Below are 24,251 nucleotides of genomic sequence, written 5' to 3' on the forward strand. Positions count from 1 at the left end.
TAACAAACCGATACACTATTGGTATCGACTACCGATATTTGGATCAGTCCACCACTGCAAGTGACGGCTCGTCATATTCAACGACACTTATATGCCAATTTAATACCAGCAACCTTTTAATAATTATTATAATGAACTATGATGAACCAGTGGTACAATATGATTTAAAAAAGTTATATTGTCGCAGATATGATTAACCATGTGCCCGTAATTCTTTTCCCGACTGTCTTTAAATGCAACACCTCTACACACATAGGCCCCCTTCTCTTCGGCTTGTTGCCGTTTAAAGGAGGTTATTTCCCGGACACAGTCAATACTTTGAGAGCCATCGAGTCTATTTTTACTCTCCATCCGTGAGTGCCACACGCCTCCCCGGCCACGTCCCCCTCCTCCTGGCTACTTTTGGAGCGCCTCTTGACCGTCAACTTCTAGCTAGCTTGGCCAGGAGCTAGCTAGCTCACTCACGCCCACTTCTGCCCGCACTCGCTGGACGTCGTAAGTATGAACAAATCATTAAGTTTTTTTCACTTTTTTACTCTGCAAAAGTACCGATTTAGGAACTTTATTCAATACATTTTAGTTGGTTGTTTTATCAATCTGCTGGCTCGTTGTTACCCTCGCGAGGCAGGTCCCTGAAGGGGCAACAGAGTCACCTGCTTTTGTAGATTTTTTTTTTTTTTTTTTTAATATTCACTTTTTCTTGTGATGCTACATGACTAAGTTGCCTTTTCTATTGATTATTGCTGAAGTTCATAGAGATGTATTCACTTTGAAAAAAAAAAATCAGAAATGGAAATGAGTTATGATAAATAATGTAACCTAATATAACAGGGGTGTCCAATCTCTGTCCACTGAGGGCTGCACACTGAAAAATGAAAGCATGCATTTTGATATATTTTTCATTTTCAAAACCAATACAATAAACAGTGTTGGGTTAGTTCAGGGGTCGGCAACCCGCGGCTCTATGCGGCTCTTTAGCGCCGCCCTAGTGGCTCTCTGGAGCTTTTTAAAAAATGTATGAAAAATGGAAAAAGAAATAAAAAAAATCTATTTTTTGTTTTAATATGGTTTCTGTAGGAGGACAAACATGACACAAGCCTCCCTAATTGTTACAAAGCACACTGTTTGTATTAAACATGCTTCACTGATTCGAGTATTTGGCGAGCGCCGTTTTGTCCTACTAATTTTGGCGGTCTTTGAACTCACCATAGTTTGTTTACATGTATAACGTTCTCCGACTTTCTAGGACATGTTTTATGCCACTTCTTTTTCTGTCTCATTTTGTCCACAAAACCTTTAACGTTGTGCATGAAAGGTGAGTTTTGTTGATGTTATTGACTTGTGTGGAGTGCTAATCAGACATATTTGGTCACTGCATGACTGCAAGCTAATCGATGCTAACATGCTATTTAGGCTAGCTATATGTACATATTGCATCATTATGCCTCATTTGTAGCTATATTCGAGGTCATTTAGTTTCCTTTAAGTCCTCTTGATTCAATTTATATCTCATGACACACTATCTGTATGTAATATGGCTTTTAATTTTTTGCGGCTCCAGACGCATTTGTTTTTGTATTTTTGGTCCAATATGGCTCTTTCAACATTTTGGGTTGCCGACCCCTGGGTTAGTTACTGAAAACCAGTAACTAGTTACAGTTACTAGTTACTTTATTTTGAAAGTAACTCAGTTACTAACTCAGTTAGTTAGGGGCGGCATGGCGTAGTGGGTAGAGCAACCGTGCCAGAAACCTGAGGGTTGCAGGTTCACTCCCCGCCTCTTACCATCCAAAAATCGCTGCCGTTGTGTCCTTGGGCGCTACACTTCACCCTTTGCCCCCGGTGCCACTCACACCGGTGAACTGAATGATGAATGGTGGTCGGAGGGGCCGTTGGCGCAAATTGCAGCCACACTTCCGTCAGTCTACCCCAGGGCAGCTGTGGCTATGAAAGTAGCTTACCACCACCAGGTGTGAATGAATGATGGGTTCTACATGTAAAGCGACTTTGGGTCCTTAGAAAAGCGCTATATAAATCCCAGGTATTATTATTATTATTATTAGTTAATTACACCAAAAAGTAATGCGTTACTGTGAAAAGTAACTATTTAGTTACTTCTACTTTTTTTTTTTAAGCTCCCATTAATGCCCTTTCATTTCAGTACTGTTATTACACTGAAAAATAATACAATGTGTTGATCAACTTGACATGCATTTGCATCACTGAACTCTGCAAAGCAATGTGGTCTACATACAACACACAAAGATAGGTTTCAAAGGGCCAATTTATTTCAGACCACAACAAATTGACAAAACTATTTTAAATAGCTGCAACATAACATACATAAGTAACAAACAGCATAATAAAAACATAGCTGTAAACCTGGCTTCACCTAAGGAAGGCACACGTGACATACACAAAGCCTAACCAGGCAGATTTGAATTGTTGTTTTGGGCAGTAGATGGGATCTTTGATCCAAGACACAACTTACATTTAACTAAAATGTTCTTTTCTTTGTGCTCGACAAAAGAAAAAAGTGACAATATCTCATACTTGCCAACCCTCCCGGATTTCAGTGCCTCTCCCAAATTTCTCCCGATTTCCAGCCGGACTTAAGGCACGCCCCCACCAGGTCCATGCGGACCTGAGTGAGGACAGCCTGTCGTCACGTCCGCTTGGCCAACCAAAAAGTAACCACAGAACACTTTCTGTGGTTACTTTTTGGTTGGCCAACGGTTTACGTTGTATTGCGCACCCCTCCACCCCCCTTCCCACACCCACACCCAGACACACACAGAGCGCGCCTCTTGTGACACAAGAGATTCAGAAGGACGACACTGCAGCGCTGCAATAAAACACACTCAGATCTTCTGTTTCTAGCCAATACTACATAAAAAATAACGTAAAATAACGCAGTAACCCATCATGTAGTAACGGCAACTGAGTTACTTTGTAACGCGTTAGTCCCAACACTGACAATAAATAGATTTTATTACACTCAAGTTTGTCCAGGGGACTAAAAATTGTCTCGGTCATAAACATGCTAAAAATAAGTATTTTATTGTTTATTTATTTTGTAATATTAAACACTTAAATGTATGTGTCGATATAAAGTACAACTTTTTTTTTCATGTTTTATGCCCTTTTTTGTAACGTGAGAAACATAAAGCATGAAATATGCAATATTTTCCCATAAAAATGTATAACTGAAATAGTTGATGTGAAACAATTGGAGCGTTAAATGGGTCAATAATTCATAACACTACTGATTTGATTCATTATATTTTTTTGCAAAATGACAGTTAAAAAAAAAATCCCACTAAAATGTTAAGGGATCCAAAACACTCATATAAATGTAAAAAAATCCATCCATCCATCCATCCATTTTCTACCGCTTGTCCCTTTTGGGGTCGCGGGGGGTGCTGGAGCCTATCTCAGCGGCATTCTGGCAAGTCGCCACCTCATCACAGGGCCAACACAGATAGACAGACAACATTCACACACTAGGGACCATTTAGTGTTGCCAATCAACCTAAAGTGTAAAAAAATAAGTCATATATTTGTATTTATTTATTTTTACTTTAAACACACTAGATCAACCTCAGATCTATCCGTCGATTATAAGTAAAAAAACAACAACATTTTTTATGCCTTTTTTGTCAAAGAAAGGAAATGCAATATTTTCCCCAAAAAATATTTCAAAGTAGAATATTTGATGTGAAGTAACTGGAGCCTTGAAGGGGTCAATAATTCATAAAAACATTGGCTTTGATTCATTATTATTTTTTCAGCAATGATAGTTTTAAAGAAAAAAAAAAAAAAACAGCCTGCTTGGCAGCTTTGTGTTATTAGAGTCAACATTGCAACTTTTTTTCGTCACAATTTGCCTGTGTGCTCTTTTAATCCACTTTTAATGTTTGTTTTCTTTTTGATAGTATTTCTAGAATGTTCCCGGGCTGTTAAAAAATGAGCTGCTGCCCTCAAATGGCCCCTGGGCCACACTTTGGACACCCCTACAATATAATTTTGGTCAAAATCCAAGCTTGTGAAGCCGAGTTATACATTTAATGGCTAACAGCATCTTTTCCGATGATTTTCCCGTCATGAAGAACTCAACTTTCACATTGCATGTAATATACGGGGTTAAATTTCGCTGGCGTTCAGGCCGATCCCAGGGGAGCAGCTCGTTCAAGTACGACCCCGGAAACGGACTCCCTGTCTGTTTTATAGCCGCTGCATCATAACCTCGATTTACAAACTTCACTAGTTCTTCAACAGGGTTCGTAAATAGCAATAGTTCATATATTGAAGCAAATTTCTCCAAAAGAAACAATGTGAATACTTGGTTCCAGCCTTGACAAAAGTCCATATTTTACACTTTGAACACAATATGAAGAGCTGTACAGTACTGTATATTAAACATAACAAGAAGCTGATGGATCAACTTTCTAATTGATAACCAAGCCAAGACGACAACAACTAGATGTCCTCGTATTCAGCCGCCCTGCCGACACGCACACACTCTCACGAGCCATGTAGTGCAGTCAACTTGAAATCACACAATTCCTTAAGTCATGCAATTGCATACTTTTGAAAATTCCAATATAATGTAATAAAGCAACAAATAAATGATCATACGTTCCAAATATGTTTTTGTTAAAATTAAAATATCTACTTAAATGTCTGCCTGACTTGTCATTTCAAAGCAAGTTATCCATAAAATTGTACAGTGTAAAAATGACAATAGATTTTATGGTAAAAAACTGACAGCTCCATTGCCAGAATTTTACCGCAAAAAACAGTGTTACTATTTTTCCATTACCAGTAATATGATGTAAAAAAAAATGTTACTGTAAAAATTAACAGATTTTTTACAATGTATGTAAAAAAAACCCTCCAATAATCAAATGCTTGGGCAATTGTTTATTGTTATCATTAGGCGAATCCTTATACATTTATATTCATATATGATTCACTGTTACAAATGGCCCTCTGAGGGCAGCCATACTGCGATATTCTCAATTAGATCAAGTTTGACACACCTGTATAAATGCACAATCTATGTAATAATGTAATGTCCTATTTTTCGGTTATGGTTTCATGTGAAGAAGTCGAAAATCAAGGCATGCTGGGAGCACATTTGATTTACCATCAAAAAACCCACTTAACCTAATAAATCATACATTTGGTCGTTTATAGCAGGGGTTCTTAACCTTTTTGACCTGAGGGCCCAACTTTTCCACTACAGAGGGACCCGCAGCCCACTCAAGTATTAACTCTGAATTGGTCATCTTGATTTGAATCATTTATGAAAGTTCTATCTAACCTACTTACAGTTTAACAAGCTTGTCAAATGATATGAAAACATATGTTAATCACAAATATTATTTGACAAAATAAACCTTAGGCTTAGGTCAGGCTGATTAGAAAAATAAGTACTAACCAAATATACTGCATAAGAAGGGACTTTTTTTTTTTTACATACAATTAAATGCTTAAATAAATCAACTAAATTAATAATGAATATGTTGAACTATGCATTACATACTATACATTACCTTTTGTACTATATTAATTTATATTATGTGTTGTCAACGTTGTACTTTTTTGTTATTATTTTTTATGTCATTGCCTGAAATAAATAAATAAATGAAAAATAAAAAAATGAAAAAAATAAATGAACTAAACTGTAAAATGCAAATGAAAAAAAGCTTTGCCACTTTAGTCATATTTTTTGCGTTTAAGAAACTTCTCTATGACTTTAGCTCCAGACTTCTTCTGTTTGAGATTGTCATTATTGCTAAAAGTGTATTACAACAGAGTACCGTGGGGCCCATACGGACCACAGCTGAGAAACCGATTTTTTGGGCGGCCCTCTAGGGGGCACTCGCTGCCCAACAATGGTTAAGAAACACTGGTTTAGAGTGTGAAACAAACCTTGGATTCAAACGCATGCGCAGATGCAAGAGGGGCAAGAATTCCGATGTCTGGCCAGGACACAGGGCACAAAATGGCGGCGCTGCGAGGCACACAATGGGTGGATGCAACGGTCACACACTGAGACAAGGTTCGTACACTGCAGCATATTTTATTCGGTCTGTGGTTTGTAAATGGAAAGGTTGCACTGTACGTAGAATTGATTGCATCATTTTATCAGTTTCCCAGTGTGTGAAAGCCACCAAAAATCTGGTGGCACTTCTGTGCTCGTGTCCTAATAATTCCTTCTGGGGTCAATGAGGTACAGATCACACTGAGACTCTTTTTCCGCACCGGGGTGGCTCCTGTGTGCTCATCCCTAAATTTGAATCAATCCTCTCGGTGATCCGCGTTGAGACTCGATAACCCCACCCTCCAGCCCACCGCTCCATTCGACAATGCCCCTCAGCTTGTCACATGACCTTTTGCCGCTGTGGCCTCTTGCTCGGGTTCTGTTTGCAAACGGCGTGGAACGATGAGGTGCATGAGGGATGCTAGAGATTAACTTTGCTGCTTCCAGACAAGGAGGTGAGTTCCGCTGGTCTCCATGGTGACCAGTTGTCTTGTGTCGGTGTCCCACTGCAGCACTTAATCTGTGTCATCATTTAGCCAGGTTTTGTCCGTTTACTCCGCAAGTCGTCCATGTAGCACTTGTAGAAAGTTATACGTGCAATAAAGAAACATGTATTTTTTGTTAGGTATTTAGTGAACTTAAGGGCAAAGAGAAGCTTTAGCCAGGCAGGGTGCTAAGTCCACGGCTCACGCCTCTTTTGTTCCGGCTCCATTGTGCTTCCTGCGTCAGGCTGAAATATCAGGAATGCTGACGGCCACAGTTCGGGACACACGTGTTAATGCACGCGTCCCCCGCACACACACACTCACACACAAGTGTTGGATGGCTGTTATTTATAATGTGGATTAAAGTCTCAGCCATTCACTGTGTTGTTATGAATCCACTTCCAAGCGGACAACAGTGGCAATGCTTTGAAGAGTGTCGTAAATTACGACATGTTTGAATCTGAATAACACGAGTTACAATCTGAATTTATTACAAGGGGATTTGCACTAGACAAGAACACATGTTTTTCTTTTTTTATGCATTCTAAATCATAAATAAATGCTAGCAAAAGTCAGCTATCAATGAAGGTAAAGTGAGTCGCTCTATTCGGCATATAAAGTTAAAGTACCAATGATTGTCACACACTAGGTGTGGCAAAGTTATTCTCTGCATTTGACCCATCACCCTTGATCACCCCCAGGGAGGTGAGGGGAGCAGTGAGCAGCAGCCCGGGGATCATTTTTGGTGATTTAACCCCCAATTCCAACCCTTGATGCTGAGTACCAAGCAGGGAGGTAATGGGTCCCATTTTTATAGTCTTTGGTATGACTCGGCCGGGGTTTGAACTCACAACCTACCGTTCTCAGGGCGGACACTAACCACTAGGTCACTGAGTAGGTTACTAGGCCACTGAGTAGGTATAAAGTGCTCTTAAAAACATCCCAAAACCTCCATTAAAGTTTAATATTCACGCTGTAAGTATATATGTAATGTACTAACAGCTACATTCATAATAACGTGATACTAGAATAGAATAGAATGGACTTTATTGTCATTATATTTGCATATAACGAGATTAAAGACTCCAACTTAAGGTGCGGTAGTGGGAACAAATATGGGGTAAAAATAAATAAATAATAAAATAAATTACACAACAGACAATAAAGAAAAAAAAACCTAACAATTGAAATAAACAGACTACTATCCAATAAAAATAATAAGCAATCCTGTACAATATACAAAACACTATAGAAATACAAAATACTGTACAATATACTTATGTACTTTGCTCGTTTTAAGCATACGACGGCATATTATTTCACAGATGTATCACAACTTTCGCTTTTCCCTTCAACAACAACAACTCTTCTAAACATGGCAGATTTCATGAAAGACAACAAAGACTACTTTGGGACAAATGATGATCCAGAACCTTATATTTTTGTGCTTGAATATAAGGAGGATGATCTACAAGTTTTAGAAGCTGAGTGAAGAACATATCCAGGTTTCGTGAGACACTAAGCTTTAAGTAACAGTATTGCTAAGTGCTAAACAATAAATACAAACTACGAACATAATTTTAAAAAATCACTTACTGTACAATATCTGCTCTCACTGGGATGCCGACTGATGTGATGTTTATATCTTCCCATTTAGATGAATTAATCATAATCTGTACAAAAGTTTAAAAAAAAAGTTGCCGCAAATGAGCGTCTTTTCATATCTTTCTCGCCATCTTCTGGTCTAAATTCGATGTCAAAGTTGACTACTTCTCAGTTTATGTCCCCATCCTTCTACTATCCAGGTGAGAGTTATGTTTTATGATCTAGAATGGACTTTCAACAGCTTAGTATGTCACTATAGCAGCATTAGCTAGTTAGCTCTCTGTGTTCAGGGCGCTGCTAAAAGTATGAGTATTTTTGTATGGAGTATGAAATATGTATGGAGTAAAGTATGGAGTATTTTTGGCGGTTTTTGGATGTTTTGTTAGTGTGTTTTATGGGCGGAATAGAGTACTCTCATTAGCTGCATTGTTATCCTCCTCGTACTTGCTGTAATGTATGACTAGGAATTAGGGCTGGGCGATACATCGAATATACTCGATATATCGCGGGTTTGTCTCTGTGCGATATAGAAAATGACTATCGTGATATTCGAGTATATGTTCTCACACAGTTGTTTTTAGCTGCGGGCATTATACTACAGGCGTTTCTCACTCTTTCTTGTCTCTTCTTCTCACAGAGACATAAAACAAGCGCACCTTCTTACATACGTCACATACTGTCGCGCGTGTCACGTCATACGCCCTCGCGGAGCAGAGAGGTAGCGGCATGGGTAACGTTAGCTGTGATGCTAGCGGAGCGGTGCGAGTAGTAATACGAGAGAAAGAAAGATGTGAATCTGGTAACAAATGAAGGAATAATTAATTCCCAAGAAAAACAGCACAGGGTCCATCGTCTGGCGGTGGCATACTTGCCAACCCTCCTGAATTTTCTGGGAGACTCCCGAATTTCAGTGCCTCTCCCGAAAATCTCCCGGGACAACCATTCTCTCGAATTTCTCCCGATTTCCAGCCGGATTTAAGGCACGCCCCCTCCAGGTCCGTGCGGACCTGAGTGCGGACAGCCTGTCATCTGGGTTTCAATCCCCACCTTCTACCATCCTAGTCATGTCCGTTGTGTCCTTGGGCAAGACACTTCACCCCTTGCTCCTGATGGCTGCTGTTTAGCGCCTTGCATGGCAGCTCCCGCCATCAGTGTGTGAATGTGTGTGTGAATGGGTGAATGTGGAAATACTGTCAAAGTGCTTTGAGTACCTTGAAGGTAGAAAAGCGCTATACAAGTATAACCCATTTATCATTTATTATTTATCCCGTCCGCTTGGCCAACCAAAAAGTAACCACAGAACACTATACCGTATAGTGTTCTGTGGTTACATTTTGGTTGGCCAACGATTTACGTTGTATTGCGCACCCTGACGGCAAGCGTGGGAGTCGGTTCTGAAGTATGAAGTAAAGAGACGTAACTTCATCACCTCGCCTGGTTATTGACTCCAACCCAGAATATTACACTGCCCATACCTACGCTCCTTCAAAGGCTGTCCTACTGGCTGCAAAGCATTGCACTTTCAATTACAACAATGAGTAGAGCAGAGTGTTATGTGTGTATATGTGTAAATAAATGAACACTGAAATTCAAGTATTTATTTTATTTATGTGTGTGTGTATATATATATATATATATATATATATATATATATATATATATATATATATATATATGTATATGTATATATATGTATATGTGTGTGTGTGTGTGTGTATATATATATATATATATATATATATAGCTAGAATTCACTGAAAGTCAAGTATTTATTTTATATATATATATATATATATATATATATGTATATATATATATATTTAGTGATCGTTCTATATATAGGTGTTTTTACGGTGTGTTCAAGGACCGCTGAACAGAGGACACCACAGCGCCTGGCAGAAGTGATAAACAACAATAGATTTTACTTGTTATGCACTTTTCATTTACGGTAAATAAATCTTAACGTGGCACAGTCCAAATCAATATTTAAAACAATTAAAGCTTAGCCTTTAAAACAGAGAATACTAAAACACTCTGTGGCCTAGTGGTTAGAGTGTCCGCCCTGAGATCGGTAGGTTGTGAGTTCAAACCCCGGCCGAGTCATACCAAAGACTATAAAAATGGGACCCATTACCTCCCTGCTTGGCACTCAGCATCAAGGGTTGGAATTGGGGGTTAAATCACCAAAAATGATTCCCAGGCGCGGCCACCGCTGCTGCTCACTGCTCCCCTCACCTCCCAGGAGGTGATCAAGGGTGATTGGTCAAATGCAGAGAATAATTTCGCCACACCTAGTGTGTGTGTGACAATCATTGGTACTTTAACTTTAACTATGAGTAAAGCATAAGAAACACAAAACATGCTAAATAGTGGCTTCTCTAACAGTTTCTAATAATCTTAGGTTAACACTTTAGTATGGGGAACATATTCTAAGTAACAAAGACTTAATTTAGAGTTATTAGGGGAACATATAAGGGTTAGGGTTACTAATAAGCAATAATTCTGAGGTTATTGAGGGAAGACTCTTAGTTAATGGCTTACTGGTTGTATAATAAGGTCATGCAGAAGAAGGCATTAATAAGTACTTAATAATGACTAATTAAGAACCAATATGTTACTAAGTTGCATGTTAATAAGCAACTAATTAATGGTGAATATGTTCCCCATACTAAAGTGTAACCAATCTTAGTTATGAAAAAACATTTGGTAGATTTCAGTGTGTGTATAAGCACATTCAACTATACCGTGATGATAATGATAACCGCAATCATTTTGGTCGCAGTAACCGTGATATGTAATATTCATATTGTAACATTCCGTACATATAGTTGGGGAAAAAATGTCTATTTATTGAAAACCCGACTACCTGAGATTGGGGGGCACCAGTGGGGTGCTCGGTGTTAAGCGTGTGGATTAAATTGCTTGTGCGTTGTGAAACGGCGAGGGTGCAGACTCACGAGGCAGGCCTGTGTGGGCCGTAGAGGATCTTTTGGTGTTGTGTTTCAGTGCAATGGGAGATTCCAGCATGCTGAAGCTCAGCTTACTTGCCACAGAGAGAGAGAGAGTGAGGAGGGTTGATGAAGTCCAGTTGTATTTCTCATTTAGGACCCTCTATTGATGGATGTGTCTTGGAGTCCCATGGGAGACCCCTTTTCTTTGAGGCCCTTTTTAAATGCTTTTTGAACTGAATCCTTGAGAGGGACGCCATGGAGGAGCTGGTCCTGGAGCCCAGGTCGGAGCGGATCGCCCGCTACAAGGCGGAGAGGAGGCGGGAACTGGCCGAGCGCTTCGGCAACATGGAGGACTTGACCCCCCAGCGGGTGAACAGAGAGGTGACGGACCCCCGCTCACATGGCCAGGAAGTGAACGGAAAGATGCACGGCGTCCAGAATGGGTCGGACCCTCTTTCAGAACCCACCGGCTCCAAAGGGTGAGTCATTAATATCAGCAATTGTAAATATTGTCAATGACTAACTGTGTTTTGTCCCCCTTTAAGCCAACTTTGATTAAGAGCACTAACAAAGAAAACCAAACATGGCTTCTGATGCCTACCATTTTTTTTTTTTAAACATCATATTTTGACTGAAACAAATCATAATCTAATAACTTGAATAGTTTTGAATGTATTTTTTTATTTATAATTTTATTATTTGTTTTTTATTTTATATTTAAAAAAAATACATTTTATATAAAACTTGATAATTTTTTTGTATTTTTTTTAAATGTTAAGACTTGTGTGATATTGTGCCACAAGATTTAGAAAATATGTTTAAACTACAAAGATAAGTCAAAAGTTAGATTTTTTTTTATTTATGAAATTAATACAGCATAGATTTTTGCTTATGTGGATGTTAAAAGTTTATCTATTTAAATTAATTGCAGTCATTGCTCTGCAAATTTCTAAGTATAAACCAGTGTGACCCACTTTAAAGCCATCCGGTGCGTTTAAAAACACACACACGCACGCACGCACGCACGCACGCACGCACGCACGCACGCACACACAAGCGTTAACACAGCCAACATTAACATGTCTGTCATCTCATGAGGATTATAAAGTCCTTCCAGTATTTTGCGATGTTACCATCGCGCCAGTTCACGCAAATTGAACCAATCCCCGCAAATTATGCGCAACATCTCAAACTCGTCCAATGCCCGCAACTTCCACGCACAATTTTGCTAATCAGCGTCATTTTCCCCAATCAAATTGGTCTCTGAGCATCGCTCAAGCGCGCATGTCAACTGTTAAATCAAAACTCATGTTTGTTTCTTTTGTTGATGTAGCAGGAACAGCAACGTGGAACAATATATCAACTCTTTATTGATCAGACGGCGCAATTGTCATTCTCCCGTGTAATTTAGACCTACTTCCTGTTCCTGTCTACAGCGCTAAGCCTTCTGGGTAATGTTGTATATAAATCTTTATCTCGTTGTTTATTCCTTGTTAATCTATTTTCTTTTGTAATGCTGCCCTTGCAACATTTACATGTTATAGAAATTTAAGTGTGACGATAATCTCATATTTTTTCCTCATTTACCAACACAAATTATGGTGTTTCTTTCTATAATCATAATTAATTCTTGCTATCATTAGTTACGATGAATTTAAGTGCATTAATTAGAACAGTGGTGATGAAACTTTTTCAACTGAGGGAAGCACACTGAAAAATCAATGCAATGCGGGGGCCATTTTGACATTTTTCATTTTCAAACCAATACACCAATTAACCTTTTGGGCTCCCCTCAAGTTTGTTCCATGGGACCCGGAGACCCTCTGTCATGAAATGTTAAAAAATAATTAATATACTGTGTATATATTTATTAAGGCTGCAACTAACGATTAATTTGATAATCGATTAATCTGTCGATTATTACTTCGATTAATCGATTAATAATCGGATAAAACAGACAAACTACATTTCTGTCCTATCCAGTATTTTATTGGGAAAAAAAACAGCATACTTGCACCATACTTATTTTGATTATTGTTTCTCAGCTGTTTGTAAATGTTGCAGTTTATAAATAAAGGTTTATTTAAAAAAAAAAAAAAAAAAAAAAAAAAAGCCTCTGCGCATGCGCATAGCGTAGATCCAACGAATCTATGATTAAATTAATCGGCAACTATTTTTATAATCGATTTTAATTGATTTAATCGATTAGTTGTTGCAGCCCTAATATATATATATATATATATATATATATATATATATATATTTTTTTTTTTTTCTAAGCTTAGATCTCTACATCAGTTTTATTCATTTATTTTTAATGTTGTATGCCCTCAAAAAACTGTTTTGTCAAAAAATTGTTAAAAAAGTCATGCATTAAGAAAATGTTTTTTTTTTTTTACAATTTAGACACGTTTTAAAATGTTTTTTTTATTTGTTTGTTTAATACCCCTTTTTGTAATACAAAATGTTTATTTATGGCAACCACACAAAATATACAATATGTTCTAAAAAAAAAAAAAGTGTAAAATTTGATAAAAACTAATTGGCCTTAAAAATCTGCCTGCATGCGACATTGTTATTAGAGTCAACATTGCAACTTTTTCTTGTTACATTTCACCTCTATGCTCTTTCATTCCACTTTTGTAATGTTTTTTTTGTAATAGTATTTTTAGAATGTGCCGCAGTCGTTTAATAAGTTAGCTGCGTGTCGCAAATGGCCCCCGTGCTTCGCTTTGGACACCTCTAAATTAGACAATGCCATCCAGTGTCTACTTTTAAGTACCGCATTTTTCGGAGTATAAGTCGCTCTGGAGTATAAGTCGCACCGGCCGAAAATGCATAATAAAGAAGGAAAAAAAACATAAGTCGCACTTTTTGGGGGAAATTTATTTGATAAAACCCAACACCAAGACTAGACATTTGAAAGGCAATTTAAGATAAATAAAGAATAGTGAACAACAGGCTGAATAAGTGTACGTTATATGAGGCATAAATAACCAACTGGTATGTTAACATAACATTATGGTAAGAGTCATTCAAATAACTATAACATATAGAACATGCTATACGTTTACCAAACAATCTGTCACTCCTAATCGCTAAATCCCATGAAATCTTATACGTCTAGTCTCTTACGTGAATGATATTATTTGATATTTTACGGTAATGTGTTAATAATTTCGCACATAAGTCGCTCCTGAGTATAAGTCACACCCGCGGCCAAACTATGAAAAAAACTGCGACTTATAGTCAGAAAAATACGGTATGTGTGTTAAAACGAGTTAAACATCAATACAGTTATTTGTTCAAGCATTTTAGGCCGCAACAATCACAAAAAAACCACAATGTGGCCAAAAGGGTGTTTGCTTTTAATACAGTTACTGTATATACATTTAGGGTAGTTGCCATGCTCAGTGTTGCCATGACTACATCTCCCTGTCTGCCTCTGCACCCACTCAGGAAGGGTTCTCAGGACTGTGCCAACATGCCAGGAGGGGAGGGGCACCAAGTCCAGCAGCTCCACACTCGGGTGTCAGTCGGCCAGCTGAAGAGTGCTCTTCTACAGCAGGCTGAAAGTGGTGAAGAGACGTCGGACAAAGCGTACGCCTCACCTTCATGACATTTGTACTTAGATGTGTGTAGGCAACCTAACAGAAGGGTGCCATAATATAGAAGGGTGCCCACAACACATTTTGACAATAGGTCACATTTTCTTCCATACTAAAAACCGATGTCCTCCCTCTGTGTGTGTGTGTGTGTGTGTGTGTGTGTGTGTGTGTGTGTGTGTGTGTGTTAGCTGTGCGGATGACGGCCGAGCCACTTCCTCTCTGGACCTGGCGGTGAAGCCGGCCTCAGACGGGGCTCACCGCCGCCGCACCAGACGTTACCTCCCCTGCGGGTCGAGCGGCGCCCGCAAGAACAACGAGCGTTTCAGGACTCAGCCGATCACGGCCAATGAGATGGAGCATACTAGCGGGTAGGTGTTGGGGCGCTCGACCACTTGGTGTTATCCAGCCAGCGCCCTCAGTCATATTTTGTGATGTCATTTTGCTTCTCTTCTAGGCCGGTGGATGCCGAGGAAGAGAAGAGTGAAGGTAAATTTAATGGACACCACATACACAAACTAGGGTTTTATCATACACTGTGGTGCTAATTAGGGATGCACAAAAATCGATTCACATCCGAACCGTAATTTTTTCCATCTCAATTCTAAATCGATTCATAATTTTCAAGAATCGATTATAAAAACTAATTGAAAACATTTTTTTATATTTTTTTATAAGTGACAGTGATATCATTATTTTGAATTTTCTCTCTTAGGAATAACTTTGAAGCTTTTTATTAAGTATGAATAAAATGTAAATAAAACTGTAAATAAAATTTGAACATAATAAAAATTTAATACAAAATTGTACTACCCTACCTAGTATGTGTACTCTTGACCTACATCACAACGATGGACCATAAAAGTGAATCGGAATTTTTTAAAAAGTAACTAAATAAAATAAGAATAAAAAAGCAAAAACAATTCAAACTAAAAATTATTTCAAAAAGTTACAATGTTTAGTCCAGTTGTCCGTCAGGTGACATTGTATGTACATAAATACGGCTCACAACTTCGAATCGGTTGTAATGGTTCACTTAAAAGAACCGATCAAATGACTGGATTCGTTTGTGAATGTCACTTTTCTATCCGGAAGGCAATAATTGGATTTACATTATTATGAGTGGGAAAAATTGCTTTACTTTTTGTACGATTCGTTTTTTGTCTTCTCTTTTGATGCGGGTGTCTAACAATAAACAAGGTACAACTGTATTCAAATTAATGGCCATTGTAAACATTACAACACCTAATGATTCAATCCAATTCGAATCCTGGGGTGACAATACGATTCGGAATCGATACTCGATTTAAACAGATTCTAGCCATATTTGGTATAATAATTATAATGAACCTTTTCAAAACAGGTTACAGGTTGGAAAAGCTCATTCTGTTTGCATGGAAATGGCCTTAAAAAGTATTTTTGAAAAATGTACAAATATAAAATGGAGATATGGGACCACCTTAATAAATATTTGCATCAAGTAAAACACTGTAGAAGAAGAAAGGAGTTTAAAAAAGCTTCAAAACATGAAATTATGAAGCAAAAGTACTTTTTTACATTTATCTTGAGTGGGCCTGTACTGTATGTGCTGCTGTCAGCAGATTCATCTCCTGCTCAGAAAGAAATCTTGTATTTGAAAACATAACACAGTGACCTACTTTTAATACTCTGACTACTTCGTAAAGAACTCTGGTCAACTTTGTTACTTTCACAATTGGTTTGATATATGCATTTGATTTCAGCACTAAGTGGTTATTAGGATATATTTCTGTTATTTATTAAATGTTTAATTTATTTCTATGTACCGTATAAATTCTTTTTACAAAGCAAATAAAATAACTTTAAAGCAATGACTCATATTTATTAGTTATGATACAGTTTATGAAGGATTTATTATATAATTGCTTAATTTTTATATCAAATCTAACAGTCAAGCATCAGCTTTGCTCACTCGATGACGATGTTCTGTAGTTGGATATCGTCTCAGAAACACACCCGTGAAGGAAGTCCAGATGTCCCACAAAGGCAGAGATCTTTTTGGTCTTTCTTGTTGAATTAAATACAGCAAAATCACAAAGTACTACTCAGATATTATTTTTAAAGATGTTTTAATGTAATTGTTAATAAAACTGTTTATATGTAAAGTCCAGGCTATTTAAAAAAATATTGTATATAATCCCACAGCTCTACATTATAGCAGTTGTTTTAAAAATATGTTGTAGGTTGTACTTTAAATGTAAATATTATGTGAAATATTATTTAGGATATCTGAATGCATTCCCCTATTTGGTATTATTTGCGATAAAGGCAAGAAAATGCATCACAATAGCAGTAGTTTCAGCACATTGTTAATTTTTACAGTCAAAATAAGATACTGTATCTTTTACAATAAGACACAATAAGACACACAATAAGACATGAGTCCACCTATTTAGATGTAAACGTAGAAAGAAAAAGAGATCACATGTAAAGTTTTACTTCCAAACGCTGAAAAAAGTTCCGTGCATGAGGTTTGTCTCCACAGCCTGGATATGAGGCTCCCTCCCGGGGCAACAAGAGGAAGAACCGCCGCAAGTCGTTGAACATTACGAAAGTCGAAGTCTCGTATTTTAACACAAATTGGTTACTCTCGTAACACCAAGCTTTCATGTTTGGTGTTTAATGTTTTAAATGAATAAATGCAGCTACACTTGCATTTTAAAGTTAATCTTTTCTCTGCGTGGGAATGTAACAAAGTATATATGTTCCATATAAGTTAAAGCTAGGTGTGGTGAAATTACTCTCTGCATTTGACCCATCCCCTTGTTGCAACCCCTGGGAGGTAAGGGGAGCAGTGAGCAGCAGCGGTGGCCGCGCTCGGGAATATGGAGTTTCGCCAAATAACATGGCTATATCGAGACAAACATGGATAATTTAAAAATACATAATCAGTTTCTGTACCGCTTATACGACATCCTCAAAGTACGGCTAGGATAACATGAAGATATCATATAACTTATACACTTGATTTAGACGCCATTTGTTCTCCTTTCTTCTTCTACGGTGTTTTTACAGTCTCGTAAAACTGCTTCCGGGTAAACGTGTTGTAAGGTCCGCCCACAGGCACACGCCCCTCATGCTAAAACACTGCCATTAGTTTGAAACCGTAAAAAAAGAAGCAAAACCGTAAAAAAGAGACGAGAAAAACCTTTGAAACGCACACAATAAATAAAAGTGTACAAAAATATTAATATTGGCATCGAAAACAAAAAATTATCCACCGTATATATTGTATTTTTTCGTGTTTGTATTTATTTGTTGCCAAAACTTGTTTTGGTTTCCAATACAACTTTTTCTACAGTGTTAATTTCTTTTTTCGACACCAAATCTTACTGGCAGTGTTCTGGCTGCATAGACAGACGGACAAACCCTGGCACGTCCATGTACCTCCTGGTGGAGTGTGTAAGATATGACACATTTCTTTCTAAATTGACAGTCCTGTTATATCATTTGAATTAGGTTGAATTAGGGCCATAATAATGTTGTCGGTGTTGGCAGATTTACGAACAAAGCCATATTCGCCTATAAAAGATGACAAAACCACAAGCACCGCTTTGAATTGATGGAGCAAATATGCACCGAGGCCAAACTGGGACTCTTTGCCGGAAACTCTGTCTGACTCTTCCTCTTTTTGTCCCGCAGCAGACGTGAAAACAGACGAAAGAGCCCAGATGAGCGTGGCGGCCAAGATGTCTTTATTTAAAGTAAGTCTTTGTCTCCAAAGTTGAAACAAGACTCTGATTGCTATTCATAACTTCACACGCCTCCCCCTGCTGTGGCAACCACACTCACTCTTGCACCGTCACGACCGTATTAATAGAGGATGCTGCTCTGAATGACATTTAGTTCTAAAACCTCAATGAACTCCTCTGGCCACAACCGCAGCGCCTATCAGCAAATTAATCCTACTCATCCAGACATCATTTACGACTAAACTCTGCTCATTCTTCCAGTGTGAACTTCAAGTGAGTCACTTCCCCTTTTTTATTGTGAGCCATGGTAGCTGGCCATCATGATGTCACGCCCTTTTTATAATTGTCTCCAATTGCATTACCGGTACATTTTCCTAACAGGGTCCCACAACAGCTACTATATCAGAGAAAATATTACTTCCACTGAAACAAGATTTTACGAGCACTCTCAAATAGGGCTAAAACTGTGATTTGACAAATACAGAGGTTAAAAAGGAGGAGCTTTGAAAGGCTGTATCCCAGCACCATATAAATATTACCCTGAGCAACACAATGAATTTCCAGAATACCAAAAGCTTTCATTACCCCTAGAAATGCGCAAAACTTAAAAATTGCAATAAGAAGCTGGTAATTTCGAAAAACCTCTCAAATATTGCTAAAAAATGTTTGCACTCTCATGAGGTGGTTTTTGAGACGTTTTGATATTGAAGTGTTTAGCAAAAGCATGATGGAAATACTTTTTTTTCGCATTTAGAGGTTACCTAAACACCAAACCAGGACAACTAGGGCAAGACGGGTAGTCTTGGTCTCACATCCTATCAGTTGGCCGGGGGCAAACGAGGCGGCACCACCGCACCGGTCCGTCTCGCAGGTCCCTTTCCGGGAATAAAAGCCAACCCGCAGACTCTGAGACACCCACATGCAAGAACAATGTCAAGGGGGCCGTAAGGACATTGCCTTAGCCAATCACCCGCTGCTGTAATCTTCTATTGACATCACGGCAACAGCGGTGGCTGCAATGTCTTCCTCAAAGTGGAGTTTCGCGGGATGAGATTTTACGAGAATTATAGCTCATGACGCAAAACATCCTTTAATAGAAACACATACAAGTCACAAATGTACTTTATCGAAATTTTAAAAGTATCACTCTTATTTCGCGAAAAACTGCAATGGAAACACAGCTATTGAGGTAGAACTATCACGTGTTATATTATCTAACATCTTTGACAATCAGCATGATATTCTAACAGTCAACTTCTTTATTGATATGCTGAAGTTTAGCGTAATAAACAATTTTAACATCATTAAAACAAAAATTGTAAACCTTACTCTATTTTTAACTATGAACGGGGATCGAACATACACCCTTCTGTTTGGCAACTGGGTATTAATGACGTGCGCCACAAGAGCTACCGGAAGTCTGAGATATTCTTATTCTCATAAGTGATGTGGACTTCATGATGTGGACCATGAGTACGTTTGAGGTAAACATTTATGAGGCACCTTGTCATCCAATAATTTACATTTGACATTTGCTTCTTTACGCAAAACGGGCCCCCCCTCGGATCGCGACGACTTACGCACTGCTAAGTTTAGGGCAGGCGGGCTTGATCTCTGTGAAGAGACAAACGGTATTTTTCCCAACAGCGTTTCACATCAATTTCATTCAGGTGAAACCAACATTAGTTACGTCAGTACAATTTAATGTTAATGTTTTGTTGACAGCACATTTCGATTCAGATGATGTTTATAGTATATGTGGACTTCATTGAGTTACGTTGCAGGAGTTGTAGGTGGCTGTGCATGATTAAAGATTGTATATTGTGAGAGGATGACCTACCGCATGGTGATGCACAGGCACTGTACAGTCCAGCGCACACAATGTCCTACACAAAGTACATTTGCAGTCAGTAATATCATCTTCTTTTTGTCACTTAGAAAATGATCAAGGACATGACCTCTGTGTCCTTAATTGTAGTTACGGCCATGCTCTCAATAAGTGTAGGCAGTGTTTTTCTATTATTTTCTGTCACGCCCCCACCCAAGTGAAATACTTTTTCACGTTCCCCCTGAAGTTCATCTTTATCTTTTATATAGTTTACTAAGACTAAAGTTGCTATCATGCTATTGCCTCCCACAGCCCTCTTCCACCGACCCCTCACGACACACCCCGCCTTATTGAAGACACACTGCATGAACGGGACAAGCGGTAGAAAATGGATGGACGGATGCACGAAAGGGGCTGTTAGAAACTTGCTCACAGTTAAATTTAACTATGGCACAGACTTTTTTCACGCACCCCCACCCCCCTCCCTCAAAGACTATGTTTATTTATTTATCTGTATGTGTCAACTATACACTATTACGCTATTGCTTCTCATGTCAATATATATTATAGGAATCAGAATCTGATTTATTGGCTGAGTATGTTTAACATACAAGCTTTTTGACTTAGGAGATGGACTGTGCTCCCTTTATTCAATGCAAGAAACAAAGGAAAACGCGACAACTACATTATATTTCAGCTATATTCACACTGCGAGAGCCAAAACGATTTCACTCTTTCTTTTTAATGACTTTTGCCAAATAATTCTCTTAACACAATGTTGACTGATATCTCAGAAATTGCCACAAATGCCACTGAGCCGTAAAAGCTAGCTACGGCAAGAGATAAGCTAGCTTTTACGTAAGCACCCAAATCGCATTTGAGTTTGTAAAACACAACACAATGCGATAGGACACCAATCTGTACTGACTGAAAAACATGAACAATCATATTACAGTATCTTTAAAGTATTAGCCCACATTTCATTTGTTTGTACACAGCCAGCCCAACAGTAGTTAATAACACGCATGCCGTGTTGCATGGATCATGATCAATATTAAAGTAACTCTCAATGGACAGTTGTGCGTTTGGTCCAGCACAACGGGGACGTTTTTTCCGGTTTATTTTGGGTAAGCACTCCATATACCGTATTTTTCGGAGTATAAGTCGTTCCGGAGTATAAGTCGCACCGGTCGAAAATGCATAATAAAGAAGGAAAAAAACATATATAAGTCGCACTGGAGAATAAGTCGCATTTTTTGGGGAAATTTATTTGATAAAACCCAAACCAAGAATAGACATTTGAAAGGCAATTTAAAATAAATAAAGAATAGTGAACAACAGACTGAATAAGTGTACGTTATATGACGCATAAATAACCAACTGAGAACGTGCCTGGTATGTTAACGTAACATATTATGGTAAGAGTCATTCAAATAACTATAACATATAGAACATGCTATACGTTTACCAAACAATCTGTCACTCCTAATCGCTAAATCCCATGAAATCTTATACGTCTAGTCTCTTACGTGAATGAGCTAAATAATATTATTTGATATTTTGCGGTAATGTGTTAATAATTTCACACATAAGTCGCTCCTGAGTATAAGTCGCACCCCCGGCCAAACTAAGAAAAAAACTGCGACTTATAGTCCGAAAAATACGGTATGTCAAAAAAGCATGGCTCAAAGTTCCACATTTACAACGTCAAAGTCACGCTGACCTCACTCTCTCGGCTTCCGTCTGCTCCAATGTTTCACCCTTTGTTCCTGCTCACTTCTATAACCAGCAGTTCATCCTCCATATATTCAGCTTAAATAAGATAAGATTGTGAATCCTCATGTGTCTAAAAGTAGTCACCTTCGTTGTCTGTTACCAAGTCCGTTATTAGAAAACACATTTTTTTTCCGGAAGTAGGAACACACATTTGCTGTCGGAAGTGCACTGCTATGAAAACGGAAATAAATGCGCCGAGGAAATCAGTTCCAGTAATGCTTAAAATGACCAAAATACGGTAAATATTGAACATATTACATATTGTTATGAACGTGTCTGTTACTACATTATGCATGTATATATTTGCAGTGTATATATTTTATATATATTTATCTGACAGGGGCGGTATAGCTCGGTAGGTAGAGTGGCCGTGCCAGCAACTTGAGGGTTGCAGGTTCGATCCCAGCTTCTGCCATCCTAGTCACTGCCGTTGTGTCCTTGGGCAAGACACTTTACCCACCTGCTCCCAGTGCCACCCACATTGGTTTAAATGTAACTTATATATTGGGTTTCACTATGTAAAGCGCTTTGAGTCACTAGAGAAAAGCGCTATATAAATATAATTTACATTACATTACATTACATATATAAAGCGGTGGGTTTTGAAGAACTTTGAAGGCTACAACGGTGACTCCCATTAGCCGCATCATTGAAGCATTTTTTTAAATCGTAAAGAAAAAATATATGTGTTCTTGTCTCTCATAAAGATTGTGAACGATAGGCAAAATTCCAAAAAAAATGCAGTTCCCCTTTAACAACAAACAAACGATGCAGGCATTATACCCTGCATTGTGAACATATCTTAGACATTGTAAGGCTCTTAATTGATGTTAACGATGCAGATCCTGCCCCCAAATAAACCACCTTCCATCTTACAGTTTTCCCAGTATGATTTCAGAAATAGGGTTGGCGTGGCTCACATGGCAGTAGTTCAGAAACTTGAGGGTTCCTGGTACAAATCCAGGTTCTACCATCCTAGTTACTGCCGTTGTGTCCTTGGGCAAGACTTTCACCCGCCTTGCTCCCAGTGCCTCCCACACTGGTGTATGAATGAATGTGTGTTGCAGGACTCCCTTGTAAAAGAAATTCTTAATCTGGAGAGGATATTCCCAGATAAACAAAGGTTAAAAAAATAGCCACCACGGGGGACTGAGGCGTGTGCGGCCTCCCTACGCTTTCTTAATCTGCAAAGCTAACGTTATGTTGCGATGTATGGCGAGTAGAAATCTGCCAGCAGTTGTCACGTCAGCTGCTCAACCTAAAGTCCAGACGTGCCTTGAGCATGCAGGATGATGACGTGATGCGCTCCAACAGGTGCAGCAGTCCGACGCTAAAGTGCCGTCCAAAACCTTTTAGCGTTTAGGTGAAAATTTTACATGCGCTGTGTTGCCACGGACGACCGTAGGGGCAAAGTTATAATTAGTGGAGCCAGGCGAGGCGAGTAACCGAAGACGGCCCCACTTGGGTTACACCGTGAGGTTTGGCGGCCATGACGCTCCCGCCTGGCAGCCAGCTGCTTCTCCTGCGCGCCCTCGACCCTTCCAAATAGATCAAGAGTGCTCGCTGCCATTTTTGTGCTCATTATATTTTAGGAAGCTGTGGCTGCTGACTGAAACTGACCCTTGCTTGGTTAAGCAAACACTGTGTCAATGTAAATCTTATAATCAATATATTTATCTGACACAAATAAACAAAACAAAGCGAGTTTCGAGTATCATTTTTTTGGCATTTCTACTTGCAGGAAATGGAAAAGACGTCCGCCCCAGAGGCCTCGGCCTTCCTCAAGCCTCGCTCGGGAAGCATCTGCCACGAGCGTAGGGCACGCCGCGGCAATGACCATCGCTTCCTCACTCAACCAATCACCTGCGAGGAAATGGTGGCCATCAGGTGAGCGCTTATTGATAAAAATGTGTTGCATTCAATAGACTTGTGTCATACCCACTTCTTCCATGAGCTTATTAAAAGTCATTCATTGTTTACAAAAAGTCGAAACGTCATGAAATTGCATCAAAATGTCTTCCATATTGAAATTTGTGTGCAACCCTGCTAATTATCAGATATAAAAATGAGTAAGAGTAGCAATTTATCAGCACTTTGAATAGCAAACGGTATAGCTCGGTTGGTAGAGTGGCCTTGCCAGCAACTTGAGGGTTGCAGGTTCGATCCCCGCTTCCGCCATCCTAGTAACTGCCGTTGTGTCCTTGGGCAAGACACTTTACCA

At 38.8% G+C, this 24,251-nt stretch overlaps 1 protein-coding gene across 1 annotated transcript in view; it reads left to right on the plus strand.

Annotated features, from left to right (window-relative positions):
- Positions 1 to 78: 78 nt before the first annotated feature.
- Positions 79 to 24,251, plus strand: part of svilc (supervillin c) — a 54,079-nt gene continuing 29,906 nt past the window's right edge. The window contains exons 1-7 of the mRNA XM_061982290.1: positions 79 to 495; positions 11,245 to 11,569; positions 14,550 to 14,690; positions 14,887 to 15,066; positions 15,153 to 15,184; positions 18,377 to 18,438; positions 23,772 to 23,917. Coding sequence (XP_061838274.1) covers positions 11,346 to 11,569; positions 14,550 to 14,690; positions 14,887 to 15,066; positions 15,153 to 15,184; positions 18,377 to 18,438; positions 23,772 to 23,917 — 785 coding nt within the window. The 5' untranslated portion in view covers positions 79 to 495; positions 11,245 to 11,345. The remainder of the gene's footprint in view (positions 496 to 11,244; positions 11,570 to 14,549; positions 14,691 to 14,886; positions 15,067 to 15,152; positions 15,185 to 18,376; positions 18,439 to 23,771; positions 23,918 to 24,251) is intronic.

Source organism: Nerophis lumbriciformis, linkage group LG24, assembly GCF_033978685.3.
Source record: "Nerophis lumbriciformis linkage group LG24, RoL_Nlum_v2.1, whole genome shotgun sequence".
Taxonomy (NCBI): Eukaryota; Metazoa; Chordata; class Actinopteri; order Syngnathiformes; family Syngnathidae; genus Nerophis; species Nerophis lumbriciformis.